At 30.0% G+C, this 25,472-nt stretch overlaps 1 protein-coding gene across 2 annotated transcripts in view; it reads left to right on the forward strand.

Annotated features, from left to right (window-relative positions):
* Positions 1-4,154: 4,154 nt before the first annotated feature.
* The window catches only part of LOC142322446 (vascular endothelial growth factor receptor 1-like), a 40,931-nt gene continuing 19,613 nt past the window's right edge, over positions 4,155-25,472 (forward strand). Inside the window, exons 1-2 of one of the 2 annotated variants that reach the window (XM_075361541.1) lie at positions 4,155-4,277; positions 19,308-19,443. In XM_075361541.1, the coding sequence (XP_075217656.1) occupies positions 4,251-4,277; positions 19,308-19,443 (163 nt within the window). In that variant the 5' untranslated portion in view covers positions 4,155-4,250. Of the gene's footprint in view, positions 4,604-19,307; positions 19,444-25,472 lie in introns of both variants that reach the window. The other variant, XM_075361542.1, reaches the window with a different exon arrangement.

Genomic DNA, 25,472 nt, shown 5'->3' on the forward strand with positions numbered 1-25,472 from the left:
TAGTTTTTCTGAAAGTTTATTCAATTTTTTATTACAAAATCATGTTTTCGTATTTTTTGTTCTGCGTCTTAAATGTACAACAATAATGAACATAACTCCAAGAAAGCATTCGAAAATAGTTTCTCTAATAGTTTCTAATCATACCAATATGACACAAAGACAAATAGTTTCTCTAATAGTATCTAATCATACCAATATGACACAAAGACAAATAGCTTCTGAGTATGGTATTAAACTAAGAACAGTAATTCCTATTTTAAAACAACTTAAAGAAACTGGTTCCTTTTAACTTCAAGCAAATGTGGCTGTTAAAGAAAAACTATTCCAACACAGGATCGGTTATTAGAGAAAAAAGTAAACTAGATCCAAAATTGTCTGATGTAGACTTAAATCAAGAATTAGCAGCCAGTGGAACAGATTTACATGGGACAACTGATAAATGCTGACTTCTTGCAGCTGGATTGATAACTTTTGGCCAGTCAAAAAGCAGCTTTAAACACCAGCAATATGCAAAAAAAGACTTGTGGGCCAAAGCATATGCTAAATAAACCAAAGAAGACAGGAACTTTCTGATGAGTCATCATTTTTGATGCTCAGGGACAAAAGGTTCTATCTGTTAAAATATCACCGATTCATATTTAACAATCAGTTAAACATCCCCCCAAAAAAAATGTTTTGGGGTTGTTTCACATCTGAAGACCCTTGTTCATTACTTCCAGTAGATGGTATGCTGAAAAGTGATGGATATATCAAGATTCTTAAGGAAAGGGTTGTTCCACAACTTCAAGACAAATTTCCACAAGGCAACAGAGTGTTCCAACAAGATGTGTTGCCATGCCATATTGCCAGAAAGGTAGAAACTTTTTTTGAAGAACGAAACATTAAAGTGTTCCCATGACCAGGCAACACACCAAAACTAAAATCAAATTGAAAATCTTTGGGCAACAGTCAAAAAACAATTTTCAAAAATGTACCACAAAGATTGAAGCAATAAAATCAGTATAGTTTCATGATGAAGAAATCAAAAAAATGTGTAGTGACTAGTTGAATCAATGTCACATTGTGATGTGATTAAAAATAAAGACTGACATATAATTACTAGATATTTACAAATTGTAAAGGTATGATTTTTTTTTCTAAATAAAGTTAGTTACCTTTTATTAAATAACATCAATGTTTGGATTAATTTGCATACTACTGTATTTATTGACTAGTAATAATTTATGAATCAGATATCTCACTTTCATATATGCATACCTTACTTATGTACAGAAGTCTGTTTTTTTGGATGAAGATCGTATAACAATATAAAATATTGAAAAATGAGGAAATTAAGCCAACAGCAAATGTAATAAAATATCACTGCAAGTGAATTTAATTACTATCACTCATTAGTGAGAATATACCCTGTATATTCGTTAATAACAATATTAGTCATCAGTAGAGACCAGATTATATGCAACATAAGAACTTGAAATTTGCGCATGCATATATGCAAGAAAAATGTTTAAAATATGCATATCAAATATGAAAAAGTAATGGATTTCTGAAGGATGTAAACTTGACAAACTTGAAATAACCAAATCAAAAAATCCATTAGTAACATTAAATCTCATTATGTGTCTGAGTTAAAGTTTTTAATCAATCAGCATTTTAAACTAAATTATACCATGCATATGAAGGACTTTTGCTAGGTTGAACCATCTATTAAATTTTTTAAATGTCCAATTCATTAAAATATGCTTCTATTTAGATAATTTAATTTAAAAGATTAGATTTCTATAATTCAGTTCAGAATATTAATTTAATCAAGGTATTTTCTTTTTAATTTCTAACAACTGTTTTGGTCAATTTTCAAAGTGTACACAAACTAAGTTTCAAAAGATAACGTTTAGAATTTAAAGCGTGTTTAAACTGTTAAATCCACTCAGTTTTATTTAGATATTTATGATAATGTCATGAAAACATATCTCAACTGCTACTTTTGTTCATTTATCTAAAAAATAAACTAAAATAAATATACTCTTTTTAAAACAAAATAGATTATGCTTTTAACTTTTACGAGTGATGTAAAATTTTGCGTGAAACTAGGGAAAACTTTCACAGAAACATTTCAACTTTTGAAACAACCTTATGGAGATGATGCTCTGGGTTGTACACAATGTTAAGAATGGTTTTCATGATTTAAAAGTGTACGTCAGTCAATTGAAGTTGACCCTCAACCAGGAAGGCCATCAACTTCAACTGATCAATATCTGCGTTCAGAAAATAAATGATCTGGTGCATGCAAATCAATGACTGACTGTTAGAGAACTTGCAGAAGAGGTTAGCATCTGATCAGATCAGGCCATGACATTCTGACTGAAAAAATGAATATGGATTGTCACAGCAAAGTTTATTCCTTGTTTGATGACTGAACAGCAGAAACAACAAGTGGCCGTTTGTCAGCAACGTCTTAAACAAACCAATGATGATGAAACATTCATGTAAAGGATCATAAACAGGAAACTAAAGCTGGGTTTATGGCTCAAGACAAAACTTCAATCATCACATTGGACTGATAAAGTATTTCCACGCCCCAAAAAAGCACATTAACCTCGATCCAATGTCAAAGTGATGGTTTTTTTGGGGTTTTTTTTTTTTAATGGAATTGTTCATTTTGAATTCTTGCCTCAAGGTACAGTGAACTGTGAACTGTGTGTACCACCGAGGCATTTTACAAAAGTTACATGAAAAAATCTGCAAAAAGAGGGTAACCTTCACCACAAGAATGCGCCTGCACACTCAGCTTACGACCAAAAATCAGATGACTGTCCACCCTTAGCCTCCCTACTCGCCAAACCCGGCTCCTTACGATTTTTTCTTATTTCCAAAATTAAAATCAGTGACATAAGGACATCATTTCGAGACTATTGATGACATTAAAGCAAATTCAGTCACGGACTTTAAAGCCCATTTCAAATGAAGTTATCCAAGGCTGCTTTGCAAAGTGGAAACATACTGGGAAAATTGTGTGAATAAGGGAGGGGGTTACTTTGAAAGGGCACAAGACCCAATAATCTGTAAAATTAATAACAATGATTACAAAAATAAAGTTGTGTTATTTTCTGAACAGACCTCATATTTTTTTAATTCTTTACAATAATTATTGCTTAATATTTAATAATTACAGAAAAAAAATAAAAAGTATACCCTAATTTCCCTTCTGATATTGAAAACACTATTCACAAAAAATCAAGAATATTAGTAGGAATACTTAAGATTAATAACATATTTCAAAATTTCAGGTCATGCTTCGTCTCTAACATCATTTCTTAGCAATCCTTTTTTTATTTTCATCAAAACGCTCTAAAAAACACTCATTCCTGCATTTCAGAAAGACATTCTTGTGCTCGGTTAACCACGATGTCTCTTGTGTCATTCTTCTGAAATCCTTCTTTTTAATTTTTATTAGGCATTTAATGTCTTTATATTTCTTTCTTTTCTACTTTAAAAAAATAACACTTTTTTAAATGCCAAACATTTTTAAGTTGTCATTAAATGTATGAGTAGGTAAACTGTTGGTAGTTGTTTGTTATTAATTTGCTGATGCCAATTTCTGAAAGTAAAGGCTTATAGATGAATTTAAAGAATATTTTTTTAACTTTTTAATGGAGATTTTCAGAAGTTGGTTCTACTTTTACAGAAGTTTATTTTATGAAAATTTTTTTTGTCTTTAGCCATTTGACTGGTTTGATGCAGCTCTCCAAAATTCCCTATCTAGTGCTATTCATTTCATTTCGGTATACCCCCTACATCCTACATCCTTAACAATGTATGAAAATGTAATCACTTAGTTTTATAAATAGGTAATAAAAACCTTTATTAACAATGTGTCACAAAATCAGAAAATAAACTCTGTTGAAGTTTTATGCATCTCACGGAGAGAGGGGTTCATGCTTTGCTTACTTATTCTGAGAAGGCTATTGTTGCGTTTTCAACGCGTTTTGTATTCCCGCTCATAAACGATAAATGTCGATAGTATCATAAACGATACTATTCAGTCGAGTTGTGCTCCGGTTGCTGACTGTATAAAACGCGAACGTAAACAAACACGTAATTTCAACGATTGTAACTGCACGATACCAAATCGATTTTATAATAATCGATATTACCAAAAGCGCACTCCTTGCCTTATTTAGGTATGGCATGGTATTCAGGCATGGCATTTTTCACACACGCTACAAATCATTCATCTCATCCTCTGCGGAATGAAATGCTTGAGTGCGGACCCGGAGGTAAAACAAACAAAAAAAAAAAAAATCTTTTTTTTTGTTTTAATATTTTGACGTGGCTTGCTAGCGATAACAAGATGGCTGCATGTTGTGTGGAAACTTGTCTTTCTAAAATGATTTTAAATTCAGTCAGATTGAATGCTAATTGACTTACTTATAAATAAAGTATTATTTTAATAAAGCTGTAGTTTTACTATAACATTTAACGTATATTAAAGTATTACGGGCCGTATACTCGTCCGTTTGACTTTGATGAGATTCGGCGTCCAGGTTCATCGCTCGGCTCTACCCTGCGTATTTCTTTTTACATTAGACTGTTGTTATTGTGGGTGAGTACGTTACGTTAATTGTACATAATTGTTTTAATTATTTATTAAATAAGTGATTTTATTGCATCATATAAAAGAATTGTAAAGAACAAATATGGCTGATGCAATACATTCGTAGTTTTGGTCTGCTTGGACAGTGATATTTTTATAGATATATATTTTTTTAATTTTATTATTTTTCCTGGATTGTAATATGACTTGAGTTTTAAATTATTATTTTTTCGATTATTTAATTGTAATTAATGTAGTGAGATGGACCAAACGTAAATTTATTTTCTAGCCTAACACTATAAATTTAGTGCGAAGTGTGTATCGAGTAAAAGTTTTATTTATTTTATTCGGTTAATTATAAACTTCGTGTACATTAAGTGTTTGGTGTTTCCGCCGGTGTATTGAGAATTTTTCGTTTCGCTTTCGCGTTCTTTACGTCTCAGTATTATTAGTTGTCAAGTTCGTGTATTCATTATTTATTTTTATTTTGTTAAGCCCTGTTAGAAATTTATAAATCATTACTTAAAGCATAATACATTTATAAAGCAATAACTTGTAAAGAATTTATAATTTTTTTACATTTTTATCTTTTGCAACTTTAATGTCATTTACATATACATGATTTTATGGTGAAATGATTTTACCTTACCAGAGTAAAAAAAATTATTATATTTTAATTAAATTCATTCTTATTTTGTTGTAAGAATAATTCATGTAATATAGTGGTGTATGCCTACTTGCTGACATTGTGCTACAGTACCTGTACGTAATGTTTTGTAGCAGTATGTATTTTATTTCTGTTATTTTTAATTCTTGAAAATTCCATTGAAAATTATTTTAATAGTACATGCTAGTTTCTTCTACAAATTTGACATATTCCTGAATTTGTGTTGATCATTGTGCCCTTCAACTTTAACATGTTAATTTTTACATATATGATAATGAAGAGGTAGGTTGTTTAGAAGTATACAGACAATTATTTATATCTAAGTAGAATATAAAATTTAATTTTTTCATGCTGTGTATATGTGTGCTTACTCGATCATTGTCAATAATATAGTATAGATATAAATTTTAAGATATCTTAAAATCTTTTTTTCTCTCTTTTTTAAGTATAAGTTTATGTATATTTTATTGTATTTAAATTATATATTTATTTATGTTTTCTATTTTACTTTATGCTGTAAACCCAAAATTAGTTATTAGTCAGATAGGAGTACACCTCGGACATTTTTGTTGCCACTATATTTTTTTTAATAAAAAGGATTCTATTAGTTGAACATGAGTTACGGTTCACTTACCGACTTAAAAATTATTTGCTTGACTTTTTTGTGGTGTAGTTGGTATAAATTTAATTGTTACTATTTATCTTCTTGATTTAAGTTAACGTTACATTAGATTTTCTATTTTGTATGTATATATCAGGTGAACTTCTAATGTCATTACAATTAGAATCACTTTTACAGTTTGTCTGATGCCACGTCTTTTATGAATGTAATAACTTATAAAATTGTAAGCATTTTCCATAATAATTAACCGTTTGTCCAAACTAGAATGCTGGGTTTTGGAGTTCTCTACGTGTTGAAGAAAGATAGTTTCATAAAACGATTGTAATTATTGCTTTTCCTTAATGTATATGATTGTTTTGACTACTGATGGTATTAAATTGCAAAACTAAAATTATTTAAATTCAAGAAATTTTTGTTGTAAAATATGGTAATTCTGAGCAATTGATCAACTTCAGTTTTTTTCATGTTACCATAGAAGATGTTTAGGATCTAAATGTCCGAAAGCATGTTTGGATAGCGGGTGACCCGTAAGTTCACACCATGTTAGTACTCTAGTCGATTAGTAATCAGTTTTTGGAGTTATTGAGATTTGTTCAGTTTACTGATCTGTTCTGTGGAATGAACCGTAAACTAACCTTAATGGTCATTAGAGTCGAATCGAACTGTGATTCTGGTGTTGAAGATGACTGATGGTGTTTTTTGTAAGGTGACATCCATCATTCAAATGACTTATAGCATAGAAAATGTATTATAGTCTCTTTATAGTGACCATATTTCCATTTAAAAATAAATTCAGCCAAGTGTTACATGAATGCATTAAGTATTGTCATACCTTGGTAATTTATCTCCAACCTCTCTTCAGAAAAGTGTAACCTTAACTCAACCTCATGACAGAATGGATTAGCATCTGAGCGTGTATTGATGATTCACAGAACTGGTTGCTGATCGGTTAGACTACTGTGATAACACGCTGCTGACTTTAAAATTGCACAAGTCACCTGCTGACCAAACCTGCTTTCCAACATTTAGATTTTTTTCTCCTGATACTAAGCATATTTCCTATGATATATTAAAGTATGAAAAGAATTAAATTGATCTAGTAATTGCGCAAAATTACTTAAAATAAACTTTCCATTTTAAATGCTAATGCACGTTGAATCATTAAAACTATAAATTTTAATTTATTAATAGTAGATGATTTTTAAAACAAAAGTATGTTTATAAAGTTTCTGCATTCAAAATAGAATAAATCAAAATATGTGTGTGTTTCTTGAAAATAAAAATAAATATCGCGTTATAACATAGATTAAAAATTTGTAAATAATAAATTACAGACTTTGTGTATAAAAATTCATAATTTCTCACTAGAAAATTTCTGTTTATCGAATCAGCATTTCATGATTATTTTATCTGCATTTAAGATAAAACAGATCTTCTGATTGTAAATGCTTTAGGATCTGTTAAGTGTGAGCAAAAAAGACCATGTTATATCTTGGGAAAAATTTCTATTTCATTGAATATACTACTGTAATTTTACTAATATTATAACAAAGTAGCCGAATATTTCCAAATCATATGCTGTGTCTGAATATTTTGAAGTTATTCGGTTTGTTAAATTTATGTTTTCTATTTGTTGTAATTTAAACAGAATTAAATTAATTTTAATTATATGTTCATTTGGTTTTGTTGTTCAGTCAGTAACGATCTTTCCTGTTGTTCACAACCCTTCTCCCCCAAAGAAAGACAATACATATATGCATTAGTTTATGATTACAGCTAGGACATATTTTCAGTTAGTTCTGTTAATTGACCGCAACTGTTTTATAAGTTAAGTTACAACAAATATTAGTCTGCCATGAATTAGTATGCAACTGCACATTTAACCGACACACACCTTTACTACACCTCCATCTCTCATGGTCGTCACTTACATCCAACACCATATATTTGTACCGATTTTTGTTTAGGTAAAATGTTAGCGTTTTGCATAAAAACAATGCAACTATTTTTCGTTTTTAATATCTCACGATTAATCCACGACTTATTATTTAAAATGATTAACTTCATTCTCTGACCGAACTAGTACAGTATTATTCATTTACAACAACGCACTTTGAAATAGAAAGGACTGGCCAGAACGTGCTTAACTATTAAATTCTGCCGGTGTATTTGTATTATAAAAAGTAGTAGGGAACAGCTAACAAAACCTGTTATATATAACCGGTTTGTAATATATATTATTTAAAAAACAGTACATGTTACACCTTTTTGGGTTGAATGAATCGAGTCTTTTGACGGGATATTGCACTTATTATTATTATTATTATTATGCTTTTACGGCCAACATGGGACCACTTAAGTCAATTTTAGTTGGATCTTTTCTGAGAAAAGCGTGTTATTTTACTCTTTCGAGCTGCCCAGTATTTCTTCATCCGTTCAGATCTTGCTTTCTTTTCTTCATCCGTAAACACCCTCTTCGTTGTATTTTGTCGTTTGTCTGTTTTTTGTTTAAATCTAATGCTTTTATCTTTTAGCTTTGTAATTTTTCCAGTTTTATTCTGTAGGTCAGTCAGGGAAATTCCCAATTCTTTCATATCTTCTCTAATTTATTTGATCCATCCTACTTCTAGCTTTTGGAACCAGAGCTTTTCAATGATATTTCTTGACGGTCTTGTTTGCGGTGTCCTTATGAGATGACCGAAGAAAGAGATTCTTTTTTTCCGCATAGTATCAGTAACAGGCTCTATTTCTCGATACACCACCTCATTTGGCACAATCCACCATCGGCCTTCTTTTTGGTGTTTTTTATCGATACACGTTCTGACAATTCTCCTCTCTATTTTCAGAATTTTTTCAATTCGGTTTTTCTGAGTGATTTTGAAAAGGGTCTCGCTTCCGTAGCTGACTTCTGGCTGTACTACAGTTTTATAATGTTTAAGTTTTGTTTTAGCAGAAAGGCATTTTTTGTTATATGTTGACCGAGTTAATTTTTGGGATTTAATCATTTTATTTGTCCTGTTTTGCCATGTCACTTTTTCATTTAAATTATAAGTTATTATTTCCCCTAGATATTTAAATTGTTTTACTATTTTAATTTTCTGATTGTTTACCGTAATGCGCTCTATTACCAGAGGATCTATGGCCATCAGTTCAGTTTTTTCGAAAGAGATATGAAGCCCTATCTTTTGTGCTAGGGTTTGAAGGCTCATGATTTGTGTTTTGGCTTCTTGAATATTATTTGCTAAAAGAGCGAGGTCATCTGCAAATCCCATTTTTATATTTTTGGGATTTATTTCATACCATTTTCTCATGACAAATTCGAAGGCGCAGTTAAAAAGGAGTGGTGAGAGGCCGTCTCCTTGCCTCAATCCAGTTTTTATGTGGAAGGGTTGAGAGAGTTCAGCTCTGAATTTCACTCTGGACTGGGTATCGGTTAAAGTTAATTTTATCATGTTTATGAGTTTAGGGTGAAGGCCCAGGTTTCTCAGAATATTCAGCATGGATGGTCGGTGTATACAATCATAGGCCCTTTTAAAGTCGACGAAGGTGATTATTAGTTGTTTTTCCGTCTTTTATATAAGTCCATCATAAGTTTTAGGGATATTATTTGCTCCGGGCAACCTCTCCATGGCCTAAATCCCCCATTATATTACACTTATTGCATTTATATTATTATATTATCCATTATCCATATATTATCCATTATATTACCCATATTGCACTTAATAATAAGTAAATATGAAATGCGTTAAATGACGTCATCCGCATTTCTCGGTAGTTATGTCATTCCGTCAAATGACGGGAACAGCACTCTTAAGTGTTAAAGTACAATGATGTGTGATTTTTAGACATGATGGTGAGCAATAATTGCATTATTTAATAAATAAGGGGTCTTAATTATAAAATGGCCGCCACATATTTGTTTCTAGAAGTAACAGTTATTACCGATAATTAATATCAAATAATTAAAATACTATTAGTAATAATATTAGTATCGGTGTTAATTAAGTATTTAAACATTTCACATATATAAACATACAAATATTTAACTTGATCGGTAAGTAAAGTATTTAATTATTATGTTTAATTAAATTCCCTGTTATAAAAACATATTCAAACTTTACATTAAATTTTACAAAATAGCCAATTTGGCAACTACCCCTAGTAATTACCTCTTAAGTAAGGGATGAATAAAATACCGAATTTACCGTCAACAGTTATTAATAAAAAGAAGGATTAACACAGTTTAATTTCATTTCATTAGATTATAATATAAAATTATTTAGCTAGGAAAACAAATATCTTTTTAGAAACACCTTAAATAAATAATTATATAATACAATTTAATGGAAAGTTGTGTTTACATATCGGTCTTACGTAAAAGTTATAAAAATTCCTCAAATAAAATGTTTTAAAATATTAGGCATAGAGAATTTAGAATGTCAAAATGTCTCTGCTACAAAACGGTCTAATTTTTACTTCCTTGTACGAAGTAAAGGAAGTATTGTAATCGCGACAAGTGTCTGTTTTCAGATTTCAACGGAAATATCCATTTTCATCATCCCCGATTTCATTTTGACTAGTTTCGGCGTGACTTCTGTACGTCTCGTATAACTCAAAAACGATTAGCCGTAGGATGTTGAAATTTTGGGTTTAGAACAGTTGTAACATCTAATTGCGGACCAAAAATGTACAAAACAGCCCGAAATCCAATTTTTATTTGGATTTTTGAGGTTTCTTAACTGCAATAATAAATCCTCATCGAGAGCTTGCCAACGGTATATCTTTTATAAGCGGTATTTATTTTCATCGGTTTCATAGTTATACCTCAATAAAATTTTAATTAATGAAATATTTGGATCTTACAAAGGGACGGCACATCGGTTCAAATCTGATTTCATATACATATTTTTTTATTTATTTAAATATATTGATTTATTAATAATTATTAATCTCAGATTGTAATAATAGTTTAAATATAAATAATGATTCAATGATAACAAAAAACTATATATATATATATATATATGAAAAAAATCGGAAGTTATTAATGAAGTAAGATTTTATGTAATTTTCATTTTAAAAAAATATGTATATGTAATATAATAGGCGTACAAAGAAGTCATGTGGTGTCCACATTAGATATTTCTTGTATGACACAAGTACATCAGGGAGGCTTCATGGAGAAAATCTGAAGTTTTTAATCGAAAGAGTACCATAACTTAGAGAAATGCAAAAAACTATTTTCAAGTTAAAAAAAAATTTAATTAAATCTTTGAACGGGTGGGGGGTGGATTTTTTCTTTACCTTCTGTTCACTAAGGATCACGTTTCCAAAATTTTGATTTCTTTTGCTTTCCCAAATGTCACATTTCTTCGGTCCATCTATTCAGGTTTATACCTTCTTTTTCTTTTTCACTAGAAACGTAGATTTTCAAATGAATTTTCTAAATTTATCTCTGTCTTTATACAGATCATTATAATGTTTATTATTTTTAAATCTGTTTATTTTTCTTTAAACCGGGCTCTGTTTATGTAGAGATTAAATAGGGTTTAGTCAAGCACCGATTCCGGTGGCGTCTCGTACTTGAAATTACTGGGGGTGCTGCTCCAGAAAAACCTTTTCTGGACCTTTTCAAGGCCGTGGTCAAATTTTTATGGAAATTAAAAGAACCGACAAAAATGAATCGAATAGAATAGCTGGAAGCAGGATATTAATCTAATTCTACACTTAATCGGTTTTTTAAGCACAGCACATTCCGCTTTAAAAATCGTATTCGGTTTAACCGAATTATTAATAAAATGTCAATACGGATAATATTTTTTAGTATTATTAGATAATAACTTAATAAAATGTCCGCTTAAAAATACTATAGTCCAACGGTGCTTAATTTAAATTTCCATGTACACAGAAACAAATACGTAATTATTTTTTACTAATTACCTTCTCTTTTGCCCTTCCAGCGTATTTTTGGACGGTTGTGGCGATCAAAGAGTTCTTGCTTTACACAATCTTCTGATCGCTACTGAAAAACAACTAAACCGCTTTCGTATTCCTTCTACCGACTAAACTAGAAAAGGGAACGAACGTGGAACGTTCCACACACGCGCGGAGTAAAAACAAAACTACCTTCTACCGGTACGCAAGGGTCAGAACTGCGGGAGCGGCAGTGCTTTCTCTCCCTCAAAGCATCGTTCAGCGTTCTTTACGCGCATGCGTAGAATAGCCAAACAGTACGCCGTTGTAACTGTATGTTTTCATACACGCGCAGTTTGTTTACTTGAATTCTATAAGCTAACCGAATAAGATATACATGAAAAATTGATGATTTTTGACATCGAAGTAACTTAACTAGGAAGATTTCTTTCATTTTTAACGCGATTCAATATAATTGTGTCAAGAATGCGTAATTTTTGAAAAGATTTAAATAAAACCTCTTTCTGCAATTCTAAATTATTTTATCAGAGCAAAGGTATTTAACTTTTCGCTGAAAAATAATAAAATAACAAACTGTAGTAAATCGTAAAGATACCGTACGTAATAGATTTAGACAGATCTTAGAACTAATAATATGATTCGACACCCCCCTCAATTTATTTTGTATATAATCGCATAATTGAGGGTATAAATTAAAATAAAGGACTGTATTAATTTTATAATTGAATTTATTCATACGTATAAGAAATTTTACACCGCAATAAATTCATTAAATAAAAAGCTGAACTTTAAATTCACTTCTTTGATTTTTCTCCTGTTCTTTCTATTTTTATTAAAACATTCCTTTCTTGATTGTAATTAGCTTAAATTGTATGACACCCTACCATGTAATGCATAGAAAATTGAAATACAGCATCTATTTTAATGACAATTGAACGCCTACCGCAAAATAGTTGACGACACAGTTGTAGGATTTTCCCGTTACGCGGATTTTCTCTGATGCACGGCTTACGCACACAACTTAATTTGAAATATTTATCATTTTATTTAAATATAATATTTTTTGTTTATTTAATTCGATGATTCTAACTAGAGTGCGCGCGCATACAGTGTATTATTCGCGCGTGTTAGGCGGTACTAGCGGTTACTTTAGATAATTTTTATACTTTAAACATAATTCATTTATTTAATTCTACCGCTCTCTCTCTCTCTCTCTCTCTCTATATATATATATATATATATATATATATATATATATATATATATATATTTATTTTGATAATCTTTGTTATTGTAGAACATTAGGTGTAATTAAACGGTTAACAATTGTTAAATGTTATCGTGCGTGTTTGAACCCCACTCTTTAAGCCGCTCGTCACGTTTAAGAATAAATTGTCAAAAACATCAAATATTGAATCTGAAGCTGTGACTTTCACAGCTTCATCTTACATGTCACCGTCAAATCCGTTCTGAGATACCGTCCTAAAATTATTTTTTATATTTTACTGCGTTTATTTACGAGTAGTGTTTTAAAATATTTTTTATTTTCTACTTTTCAGTCTCGATAAGTTTATACTTTACAGCTTCGCTAGCGCACAGGTTTGAGCGTATTTAGCGAAAGATCTGATCTGTACGTTTTACGTCGGGTGTGTGCGATCAAAATATAGGGCTAAACGAATTAATTTCCGGATAACCAATATCCGGTCGATCAAGAGCGTACCCGATAAGTTAAACGGTTAGGGCTCGACCTGCCGATACTTACGCCGTTAGAATCGTAAAAATCGGACCGGCGGTTGCCGAGATATTACGGCGGCACCCCGTCGCAACCCCTCCCCGATTTCCGAACGGCGCCCCGGGGGCGCTTGAAAATATTATCGTCTGACGGGAACTGCCGGAAACGGTCAGACCGCTAGGACCGAGCGTTTTCGAGATATTTGCGATTTTCTTCCAAAAATTCAGTTCCTTTAAAAAGTACTAAATTTTTCCCAAATTATATATATATATATATATATATGTATATACGGTATATGGATATATAAAAAATAAATAAATAAATAAAATAATAATAAAAACAATTGTAAAAATTACAAAATACACAGGGGAATATTAAAATATCTTTTTAAAAGAAAAAGATAGTTGAATTTCATTCAACTAGATAATATTAAAAAAGAAAAAAGCTATTTAAATAAAGAAGGAAACATCGTTGCGAGGTATTTAAATATTAAATCAACTTTGAGAGAAATTTAATTTTTAAATGGATTTCTCTTGTAGAAATAGCAGGTATTTAAAAATTAAATGTCCTCACCTGTCTTATATAGAAAACGTTTAAATGCGGTTATTTAAAATTTAAAGAGCTCTTTAATACGATTAAACAAAAAATCAACTTTCAAATAATTTTAATTTTTATATATATTGTTAATAGGGACGATACATATGTGTATACAGAGTGTTTCTAAAATACTGGGCTGGCTATACTTTTTTGAATTCTACTTGTAAAACCAAACGAATAAACCATAGAGCTTAATTTTTTAATGTATTTTTAATAGGGACGTTTACGTATGTGCATACAGAGTGTTTCTAAAGTACTGGGCTGGCAATATTTGTTCGGATTCTACTTGTAAAACTAAACGAAAAATATCCCAAACGAATAAACCATAGAGCTTAATTTTTAAATGTATTTTTAATAGGGACGATTATATATATATATATATATATATATAAAACATTAACTTTATCATTCTGTTTTCATTTTTCTTTTATCATCTTTTTTCTGTTCTTATGTTAACATAATTTATTTTTTATTAAAATTATTGCATGTGCTTGCTTATATGTATGAGACTGTATTTACAACTCATAGTGATGTGAAACATTCTGTGTTGGTTTTGTTAACATAATCAGCTGTATAAATTAACTAATAAATTTTTGTTATAATTAAAAGATATTTTATTAAATTTCAGAAGGTTTAAATTAGATAGTTATCACTTTTGCAAGTTTTAATCAGCCAAAGTATGGCCTTCAGAAATTAAAGCCAGCCCTTTTGTAGATTTATTTAAAAACCTTTCATAAGTATTAGATAAATTTTTAAAGGTAATCGGTGAATACATTTTATTAAAATAAAATGTTTATTTATAAAATATGTATTCTCAAATCTAATTACATTTTTTATTTAATCCAACATAATTTTTCACCAATAGGTACCTGAAGGTTGTTAAATAATCAAACAAATATGAGGACTTACTGAAATGTAATGCACACTATTTCATAACTCGCAATTGAAAAAAAGGTAGTCAAATGAAACAAATGTGGCATAAAAGTTCCTTTTATTTGCTATAAAAACTTACATTTATTTTTCTTTATAATCATCATTAACAGCTACCTATTTCTCCCAAAAGTGAACCAGTGTTCTCATTTTGTCAGTGAAGAATGGTGGTAATCTTTCCTTGACTTACGATCTCACTGTATCCTTCAGTTCATCATCGGTGGTGAAATGAATACCCTTAATATGCTTCTGTAATTGCTAAAACAAATGAAGTTTGCAGGACACCAAATCTGGTGAATATGCATTTTCTCTTTCTCTTTCTGTTTAGCCTCCAGAACCATCGTAAGGTATTACTTCAGAGGATGAATGAGGGCGATATGTATGAACGTAAATGAAGTGTAGTCTTGTACAGTCTCAGGTCGACCATTCTTGAGATGTGTGGTTAATTGAAACCCAGCCACCAAAGAATACCGGTATCCACAATCTGATATTCAAATTTGTATAAAAATAACTGCCTTTATTAGCACTTGAACCTTAGAAATTTTGACTTCAAATCAGCTGGTTTGCGATAATGAGTTCACAATTAGCCCATCCCAGTGGGTTGAGTGTGGAGGGTCAGAAATAGGTTCAAATTTCAACTTCACTAGAGCCTTAGTAGTTGGGAAATTAAACTGCAAGATAGCAGCACCTATTGCTTTGTGTGGGATTTTGTTTTCCTGTTACTTCCAATGTACATTACATTTTAGCTGCCTCTCATATTTTAAATTAAAAAACTTTTTGTAACTGTAATAAAATTTAGTAGTTTCTAGATCTCTTTATGTAAATAAAATCAATAATTTTATTTTTCGGGCTTAAATTATTAAATGAATATTTAAATCTTTCATTAAAAACAAATATTGATAATTTATGATCAAAAGATGTTTTTGTTTAGTTCTGTTTTTTTTTTATTCATTATAAAATACTCAGATTTCTCTTGAAACATTGTATGTGATATATTAACTACATGTATATACCACAGTTTTTATATATATTTTAAAATCATACAGATTAGCATTTGTACATATCTGTTTTTTTTTTATAACTAACAATATATTTGTAAAAAAAATTGCTACTGCTTAAATTGCATGTATCAGCTGGATAGTTTTTAAGTGCCTTGCATGCATGTAATTTTCTTGTTGTAATTCTTTGCACATTATTTAAACTAGATATTAAACTTCCAACTTTCTAACAAAATAATAATAATATACTTTTTATTAGTAATAAAAGAAGAATTATAATCTTAAAGGAACTGAGATACAAACTATATCAGTTTGAGTGACTTTCTCTGTTAGTGATGATGTTACTTGTACATACGGTCTGTGTGGATGGTGAAGAGATAAAAGTGTCACTTGTAGTGCGAAATATCATCTCCACTACAATGGACTTGGAATGTTGATTTACAGTAGTGTATTTGACTCGGTGAACAAAGGGTCCTTACAATCCTTAGTTAACTTAGTATTGAATGTAAGTTATTCTTGGAATTTTATGCTGTTTATTGGAAGTGACTTTGACTCATGATCAGGTTGCCTACATCCAATTATGATTATGGCGACTAACAACAATAATATTCAAATTAGACTGGTACTGACAGTTAGTTGATTCAACACATAACTGGAATTTTTACTGAAATCTAGTAACAACCTTTATACTGTACCAGCAAACAATGTCCAATGTAACATTTGCTGTTGAAAAGTGTTATTTCAAAAATAAATATGGAATATGTTACTAAAGAATTTAATAGTTTATTTTTTACAGTATATTGTCATTTATGTGTTAATATTTTTCTTTTGTTAAATTTACTATATTATCATAAATTATTTATTGGGTTTTTAAAATTAAAGTTATAGTATTAAAATATTTAGCAAAGACTGTACCAAGTGGCAACAGTCTTCCTATTCCATTTAAAATAATAATAATATTGTACATTAATCAAGAAAAATTCTTTGTAGATATTAGTGACAGTCAGTTTTAATAAAGATATTGAGATAATGAAGTCTCTATGAATTAAAGGTTAGTAAGATATTGGGCTAATTTATTGCTGGTTTTAATTTTTTATCATATTTTTTTTTTTTAATTCAAAGGTCTCTAATTTTGTTAATGTAACAATTACATTTAAAACAAACTCACTTAATTTTTGTTGTACAATTTTTAATTTTATGCAATAATAACCATTATGGTTATCAGTCATTTATAAATACCAATTTTGGAAAACTGTAACCAATATTTTATTAAATTTATGAGTACTGGATTTATTAAATATAGTTTCATCCACTTTTTATTCATTTCTCATCTTGCAGCATTTCCTGGAAGCACCAAAATCTGATTTGTTATTGACACCAAGATTTATCACAAATGAAAATATAATTTTACACATACACACACACGCACACATTCAGGCATGCAGACAGAGGGACAGACAGACAAACAGACAGAGAGACAAACAAAAAGAGACAGATAGACAGACAGGCAGAGAGAGAATATATATTACGCTATTAATAGAGTATGGGAAACCTTGAATAATTTTAACCATTAAACATAGAAAAATGAAATTTAACAAATGCAACTACCTCAAAACAATCTATTTTTTCAAGACAGTTATACCCGAAGTACTCAGAAAGCCATGGGGTAACACAAAAATTTTACATCGGAAGGATAGGTTTGTGACTCATCATTTGAAAGAGAATTAAAAAACAAAAATGTTGATGTAAATAAACAATTTTGTTTATGACGACCTTAACCAAAGTGGTGATCATTTATCATTATTTTTACATGACTGCCCAAAAAGGAGTGTAATGTATTTAGGGTGTATGTTTGTTTCTATGTATGTATGTATGTAAGTTTATTTGTTTGTTCCACTGTAGTAGCTAAACAGCTGAACTGATGTAAATGTATAACCCTGTATTGGAATCCTTACGTTACGTTACATCTTATATTGTAGTGGGGGAGTGTCATAAACTACATAAATATGTATATAAATATCGAACAAATTACAATGAAATTTTAAACCGTATGGTAAGAGTCTCACAGATATCATTTCTTCTGCTCAAAAAACAAAAATTTACACTATTGATCTAACAGATCACAGTTATTCAGAAATGTGAAATTATATCTTTGTAAAGAATCTTCCGATTTTCAAAATTCAAATGGGGTGTTTGCTAGTATAACACAAAATCACGATGGATTCAAACCAAAACAAAAAGAGCAATATTTTTTCCGGCAGTCTTTTTTTTTTTTAATTTTTAGTATTTATCTCTTGTTCACAGCTAGTTTCAAGAGTCTAGTAGAGACCACAAAATTTTTTTACCAAAAATTGATCATTTTGAGATAGGAGCATTTATTAAGTTTAATTTTTCTGTTTAACATGTAAAAAATATTTAAAATTTATTATATAAATCTCTTTTGTAATTAGCTGTGAAAAACATTATACGACCACTGTTTTAGTCCATCAGAATTTTTGTTTTCCAAAGCCCTTTTAAATGATGTACCACTACTCTATCCTTTACATTTAAAATAATTTAGATATAGTCTTGGTGGTCTTATACAAAAAAAAAATAGATGGTTTCAAGTAGGAGCATTATTAAATATAATTTTTTAATGCTTAATGGTTGAAAATTTATTTATTGCTTTCTATACTTTATTAATATCTTGTATGTATATATTTATATATATGAATAACTAGAGTATAATACGATTCATCAGATATTTTTACTCTCTGTAATTTTATACAAACCAGCTTATACTTGGGTATCTGTATAATTATTTACTCAAAGCTTTATTACCTCTATTACTGCAGATTTAAAAAAAAAAAGAAAAGTTAACAGTATAGTATATAAGAATTCAGTACGTATCAAATTAGGACCAGTTTTTTTTTGTACCATTAAAATTATATTATTTATTTACTTTAAATTTTTAATCCATTATAAAAATACTTTTTTATATGGAACTTTTTTTTACACATTGTATGTGATTTGATGTGATGTTAAGTTTACTGCTTTATAGAGAAAATTGTTGAGGTGAAATACATAATTTTATAAAAAATTATTTGTGAATATATATATATATATATATATATTTAATTTTGTATAAACCATGTAAAATCTATTTTTTAAAGGATGTCCATATTTATAAATACATTTCTTTTGTATAAACCTTTCTTGTAAATATTCGTTTATTGCTTGTCTTTCTTTAGGTTGATGATATTATGTTTGATCCGCATGTTGGCTTTATGAAAGACCACGCATTGTTATCTGATTCAGGACATTATTCCTGTGAAGCTATTATTGATAAAGATCCAGAAATATTTTATCTGCAAGTTTTACTTCATAGTAAGTGGAAGTGATTTTTTTTCAGAGGATGTTGGCTTTTTTGATGTTTAATATTTAAATGGATTTCTACATGTTACATCTTCAGTTTTTACAAGTTACATATTTGCATACATACATACATGTACACAGGTGGTTCCAAATTTCTAGGGAGATGATTCTGTAGCCAAAAATAAGAAAAAGGTTCATATAAACAAGTCAGAAAATGGTTTGTTAGCAAGTTTTGGCTTACGAAATATTTAGCCCTGCTTTCTGCTCTCTCTGTGAAATTAAACCATACTAAAATCCTTGGGATAAATTTGGTGCTTTCCAGACCTAGTTCCAGACCTCTATCTTACTTAGGTTTTAAGAAAAAACAGAGTAAAACATGAAAAGTTTTTGTAGGAAAGTACACTTTTTTAGGTTTGGAATAAAATAACATTGTTAATTTACCAATAAACAAGAAAATTTTCTATATAACTTTTAATTCTGAGAAAATTGATGTAACTAACGTTTGTTAAAATTAAAAAAAAATTTGAGAAGTTCAATTTTAATTAGAGACAAAACAAACAAACTGGATTGAAAAAGTGGGTGATATGAATTAAACAGAACAATTTACATACAAATGCTAAAAATGTTTAAATAATTTTGAAAGACATCCTTCTAAAATATTTAAAAAAAATTTGTTTTCATAGATTGGCAGTAATAGCTGACCAACAATTAAGTTTAGTGTCTAGCATTTGAATATTCATTAGAGCGGTGGTTGTGCTGTTATTGTTTGGTCAGTTTTTTTTTTTTCTTTCCGTAGCGGAGGAAAAAGCTCTGCCAGCCGCCGTCAGGCCCGCACTGATGGCAGTGCGGGGCTCTCACCCGCTAAAAAACCTCCCCTTCTACCATGCAGGGGCCGGATCTAAGCCATATGGTATGTACAGCCCCTGCATGATCACCCAGGCACTCCACTATCCGAATCTGTATGACCAGAAGGCGTCCCCAGGGGGCGATTGACAAGCGACGACTCCGAGGAGCCCCCACCGCCCACCCCCAGAAGCTGGCCTCCCTTGATCACCCGTCATTGAACTCTAAGCTTCCATAGATTCGCATCAACTCAGCCTGCCGTTGCCTCTCTTCATTGGCCTTCTCTCGTATCATTGATGCGATCAATGCCGAAACACAGTCCCACTTGTTGCTATCGCTGAGCATTACCTCGATTATATTGTTGGCCCTCTCCACACCCTGACCCGCAAGCACTACGCGGAAGTTGCGCCATCTAGGACAAAAAAATACTACATGCTCTGCTGTATCCAGTCCGCCGCAATCAACAACAGCGACTTGTATCGCATCTGCCCATCCTGTACAGGTAGTCTTGAAAACATCCATGTCCAGACAGGAACTGAGTGAATTCGTAGCCTATATTACCGTGCTTTCGCTCCACCCAGTTCCTGACGTCTCGTATTAGCCCATAGGTCCACCTTCCTTTGTTCGAATCTCGCCACCTGTCATGCCAAGCCATGTAGAGACCGTCAATTGCCTCCTTTCTGTTTGGTCAGTTATTCACAATGGGTGATACCACAAATTTGTTTTCATTTGAAGAATTGATGGACATATTGTTAATCTAAGGTAAATAAAAATGGATTGGCCGCTGTACGTGAATAACAGGAAAATTATCTAGATCAAAGAGTAAATCGTAAAATATTTGACGTTGTGCTGAGGTGAGTTCAAGAAACAGTTACGCTTAAACCACAACGATTCAGTGCTGGTCGTGAATATTTTGTGAGAAATGCTAATGCTGAAGAAGCAATATTGATTGGGGTACAAGTATCTCCCACCTCAAACACCAGAACTTGGTTTGCAATCAAGAACCTTACAGAAGCAACCACTATACCCATTACATACAACATGTGTACAACAGTTATTACCACCTGATTTTGATAAATGGATGAAATTCTGTCAATGATTAATTAGGAAATGTGAACATAATCCCGATTTTTTAAGTAATATTCTAATTACTGATGAATCCGTGCTTTACAAGAAATGGCACTGTAAATTATTGAAACACACACTTGGGCAGTAGAAAATCCCCACGAGACTGCTACAAGTCATTTCCAACACACTTTTTCATTTAATGTGTGGTGTGGTCTTCTTGGTGATAATCTCATAGTCCTTTTTTCTTACCATCAAGGATCAATGGAGAGGGAGCAGAAAGCAGGGTAAGTGTTTTGCAACCCGAAACTAGCTAACAAATCGTTTTCTGACTTATGTTTATTTGAACTTTTTTTCTTATTTTTGGCTATAAAATCGTTTCCCAAGAGATTACTGTGCAACTTGGAATCACTATATATAAACTAATACATTAGTTTATTTCATTCATATTTATCCTTTGTGAAACCTAACATATATGACAGGATTAATTTGTAAGGATGTTTTGGAGGATTTCAGAAAAATCCACTACATTTGTAAAATTTAAATTATGACAAGAATTTTATTGATGGGTGGCATAGATGTTCTACCCATTATATGAAAATTGGAATACTTTTTAAAACTGTTATTAGTTTTATTATTAAATTAAATAAATAAATATTTGTTTTATTCTAATCAATATATAATAATAATAATACTTTGTATATATAGATCATGTCATTATAAAATAAATTGTAAGATTAGAATTTATGTGATTAAAATTCATTTAAATTATTTATATAGACACATGAAGTAATGATAAAGTAAATTTAATAAGCACATAAAATTATTACTACAAAATAATCCCACTATAGTTTTGGTCCTTTAGTTTCACTTTACTTACTACATGCCTCTAAAACAATTGATCACAGTCCAGCAGTTAACATTGTTTGCTTTTCTGTTGTGCTTCATCATTTCTAGTATTCTGCTTGGTGGCAGGTCCCTTATGCCACCGCTGGGTCAGCCATTCCTGTTACCAGCTGCCCCATTGTAGTTTTTGATCTTTACATAATCTATTTTCTTCATCCTTCTACTGATTCTTTCGATGCAGTTGTCAAGATTCCACTTCCTCTAACTATATGCCCTAACCGGTCTCTTTTGTTTATTATATTGTATATAAATTTTTTTATGAAATAAATAACAATAGCAAAAATAGTTTTACGTATTAAATCTATCAACAAAAAATGCCAGTTAGATAAAAAAAAAATGTAAATGAAATTATCTATGAAAGAGAGAACTGAAAACTAAATTGGCTTATCATCTAAAATAAAACATACAACAAAAAATATATGCCTCTATAAATGCAGAATTAGGTATTTCGATATGGTAATTCGTCGAAAAGTGTTGTATGAGCAGAACGTTTGACCGTGATAAATATGGGCCTTTTAAAACAAATCCAAAACAAAGAAAATAAATTTTTCAGGAAAATATTTGGTTCAATAAGGAAAATGACATAATATACGTATATAAATTCCACCCCCACAAAATACTATGCCAAAAATTTAAAGAAATAAAAAAAAAATGCGTGAGAGATCGGCTTTCATAGGACATATTTTAAAATTAGTGATAATAGAATTGTAAAGAAAATACTCCTCTTTTATGAAAAGAAATAAAAACTAAAAGTATTTATTGTGATTACATTAAAAAAGACTTATCAAACTAGGAATAGAAATTCTGGACTTACAAAATCAGAAATTAATCAAAAAATTAAAATAAAAGGGAGGGTTTTTATTGAAGAAGAAGCTCCAAAATAAAAAACATATAAATTAGTAACAAAAGAATTTAGGATAAAGGTCAGTAAGAGACAAAAAATACTGGCAGAAAAGAAAGAGTAGAACACTAAGAAAAGTGTTAAACATGATCCAAAGTTGGCTAGAAAAAAGACTATAACCACATTGAATTATGTTTACATAGGCAGGCATATATAGTATAGAATATTAAGGCAACATTTTAAGTTTTTTAAGATAATATTATTTATAAGATAATATAATTTTTAGATAATATCTACAAGATACTTTTAATTGAGGGAACTTAATTATAAACGCACAGTACATTCTACAGTAATTCAGATCAGAACTAAGCTACTGTTTTGAGCATTTCCTTCTTCCATAGTGGCTTTCCTGTCAAGTGTAACTGTCAATATGCTTATAAAAAGGAATGCAGTTTTCTTCAATGAATTTAAATGTCTTTCTGAGTGTTAGAATTTTTCCTTCTGTTATCAGTGTAATCGATATTCCCAATTTTATTTTTATGAGTTGTTTGCAATTAACTGTTTGAAGGCTGAAAATCTGTTTAAATGTTTTTACATATATGTGAATGTGGTTTTCCATGCAACCAAATAATTGATTTTTTTTCACTGTAATTTTGCTTCTTCCACTACTGTATCTCATTAATAAAGACAGATTACTTTATTAACAAGTTAAAAGTTCTCTTTTCAACAGCACAAAGACTCTCTGGTACATACACTATTCTCTATAAAATTACAAATGGTGCTGCGCTCTAATTATCAAGCTTCTGAAACATGTTTAGGTATATATATATTTTTTCTATTGAATAGGCATGATTAACATAGAATATCTTTTATGAAAACAATTTTTTTTATTATTTTGGTTTGTTTGAGTATATTGTTTTATACACTCAACTATTAAAATAATTAGATGTGCTAGATTCTTTTTGTTTACATATTCAGTTTTAAATGTAAAAATATTGTAGATATTGTTTGGTTTTTCTGTTTCTGTCTATTATAGTCCACATCAAAATGAGATCACTTTGAATTTTGTTTTTTAGCTTGATGTTTTGTCGATTCATTCTTTCACTTTGAGTTTGTTTCTGTTCTAGGTTTTCCTCTTTTTCCCTTGGTTTTTCCTGGAAAGTCTGTAGATTTTGTATTTTGTTTTTAAATATTTCGCTATCAAATATCTTCTCTTCCTTTTCGTCTGTCTAGTTTATTTTAATTCTTCCATTTATCTAAAGCGATTAGATTTGTTCTTACATTTTACGAAGCAATTAAATATTTTCATAGTCACCCTGTTTTTTCTTATTTTTTTAATTGTCCAAGAAGCATAATCTCCTTTTTCATATTTTATCTGTAATCTCTTCAAATTACTGTAACTTTTCATTTTATCTGCATGTATTTTTATTATCTTTCTACCACTGACATAATATTTTACTTTCTACTTTATGATAATTTTTTGCATTCTTGGTTTATTTGCTAGGTAGTTGTTTCTGTGAATTATAAACATTTAAGTTTTATCATTGTGTTATAGTACCTAAATTTCACATTATACGTTATCAGTCTTTTATTATAGTTAGTTTACTATTTCTTGTTTAAAAAAAAAAATTTATGCCATTTATTACCAGTTACGTGTAAATTTGAAGTAATAAAAACTATTCTAAATAGTTTTCTAATCTGAAAAATATATTTCATGAAAATGTACTTTCAATAGTTACACCAGTAAAAAAAAAAACAGTTGGAAACCAACCTCCTATAAAATTATAAGTTTGCTTGGTATTTCTATAAACAAGAAATATAAGCTTTTTCCCTAGAATGTAACTATTCTCCCTTCTCTTGTATAAATGGTGTCATTCAAATCTATCAGGTTTACAGCAACTGTAATATGCCTCATCTATGATGAGGCATAATTTAAAAATCTTAATCATATAACTAAAGTCTGCGTCAGTGCTGACATGCATATACAGCTTGTCCATTAAAACAATTTTATCTGTTTCATCATCTATTTTCATCTCTTTGCCACTGAAAAATTCATTCAATTAAAAAAAACAACACCTTATGTGCATGTCAGCCCTGTTACAGAACTAAGTAATGACATTCTTAATTGTGAAGTGGTATGAAAATACTCTAATTGGCTCAATATCTTTTTGGGAACATGGCAGCTAATCTATATAAAATAATCAGTTATGAGAAAGCTGTAATAATTGCTATACTTGTATATATTTTGTTAATGATCCTTGTATTAATATTATTAATTACAAAAGTGTTTTATTGTAAATAATAGTTATATAAAGATTTTCTGTTTTTTAAGACTTATTTTGAAAAATTTCTGAGATGAGTGAAATGATTATAAAGTTAAAAAACT

The sequence above is a fragment of the Lycorma delicatula genome, chromosome 3 (assembly GCF_047948215.1).
Source record: "Lycorma delicatula isolate Av1 chromosome 3, ASM4794821v1, whole genome shotgun sequence".
Lineage (NCBI taxonomy): Eukaryota > Metazoa > Arthropoda > Insecta > Hemiptera > Fulgoridae > Lycorma > Lycorma delicatula.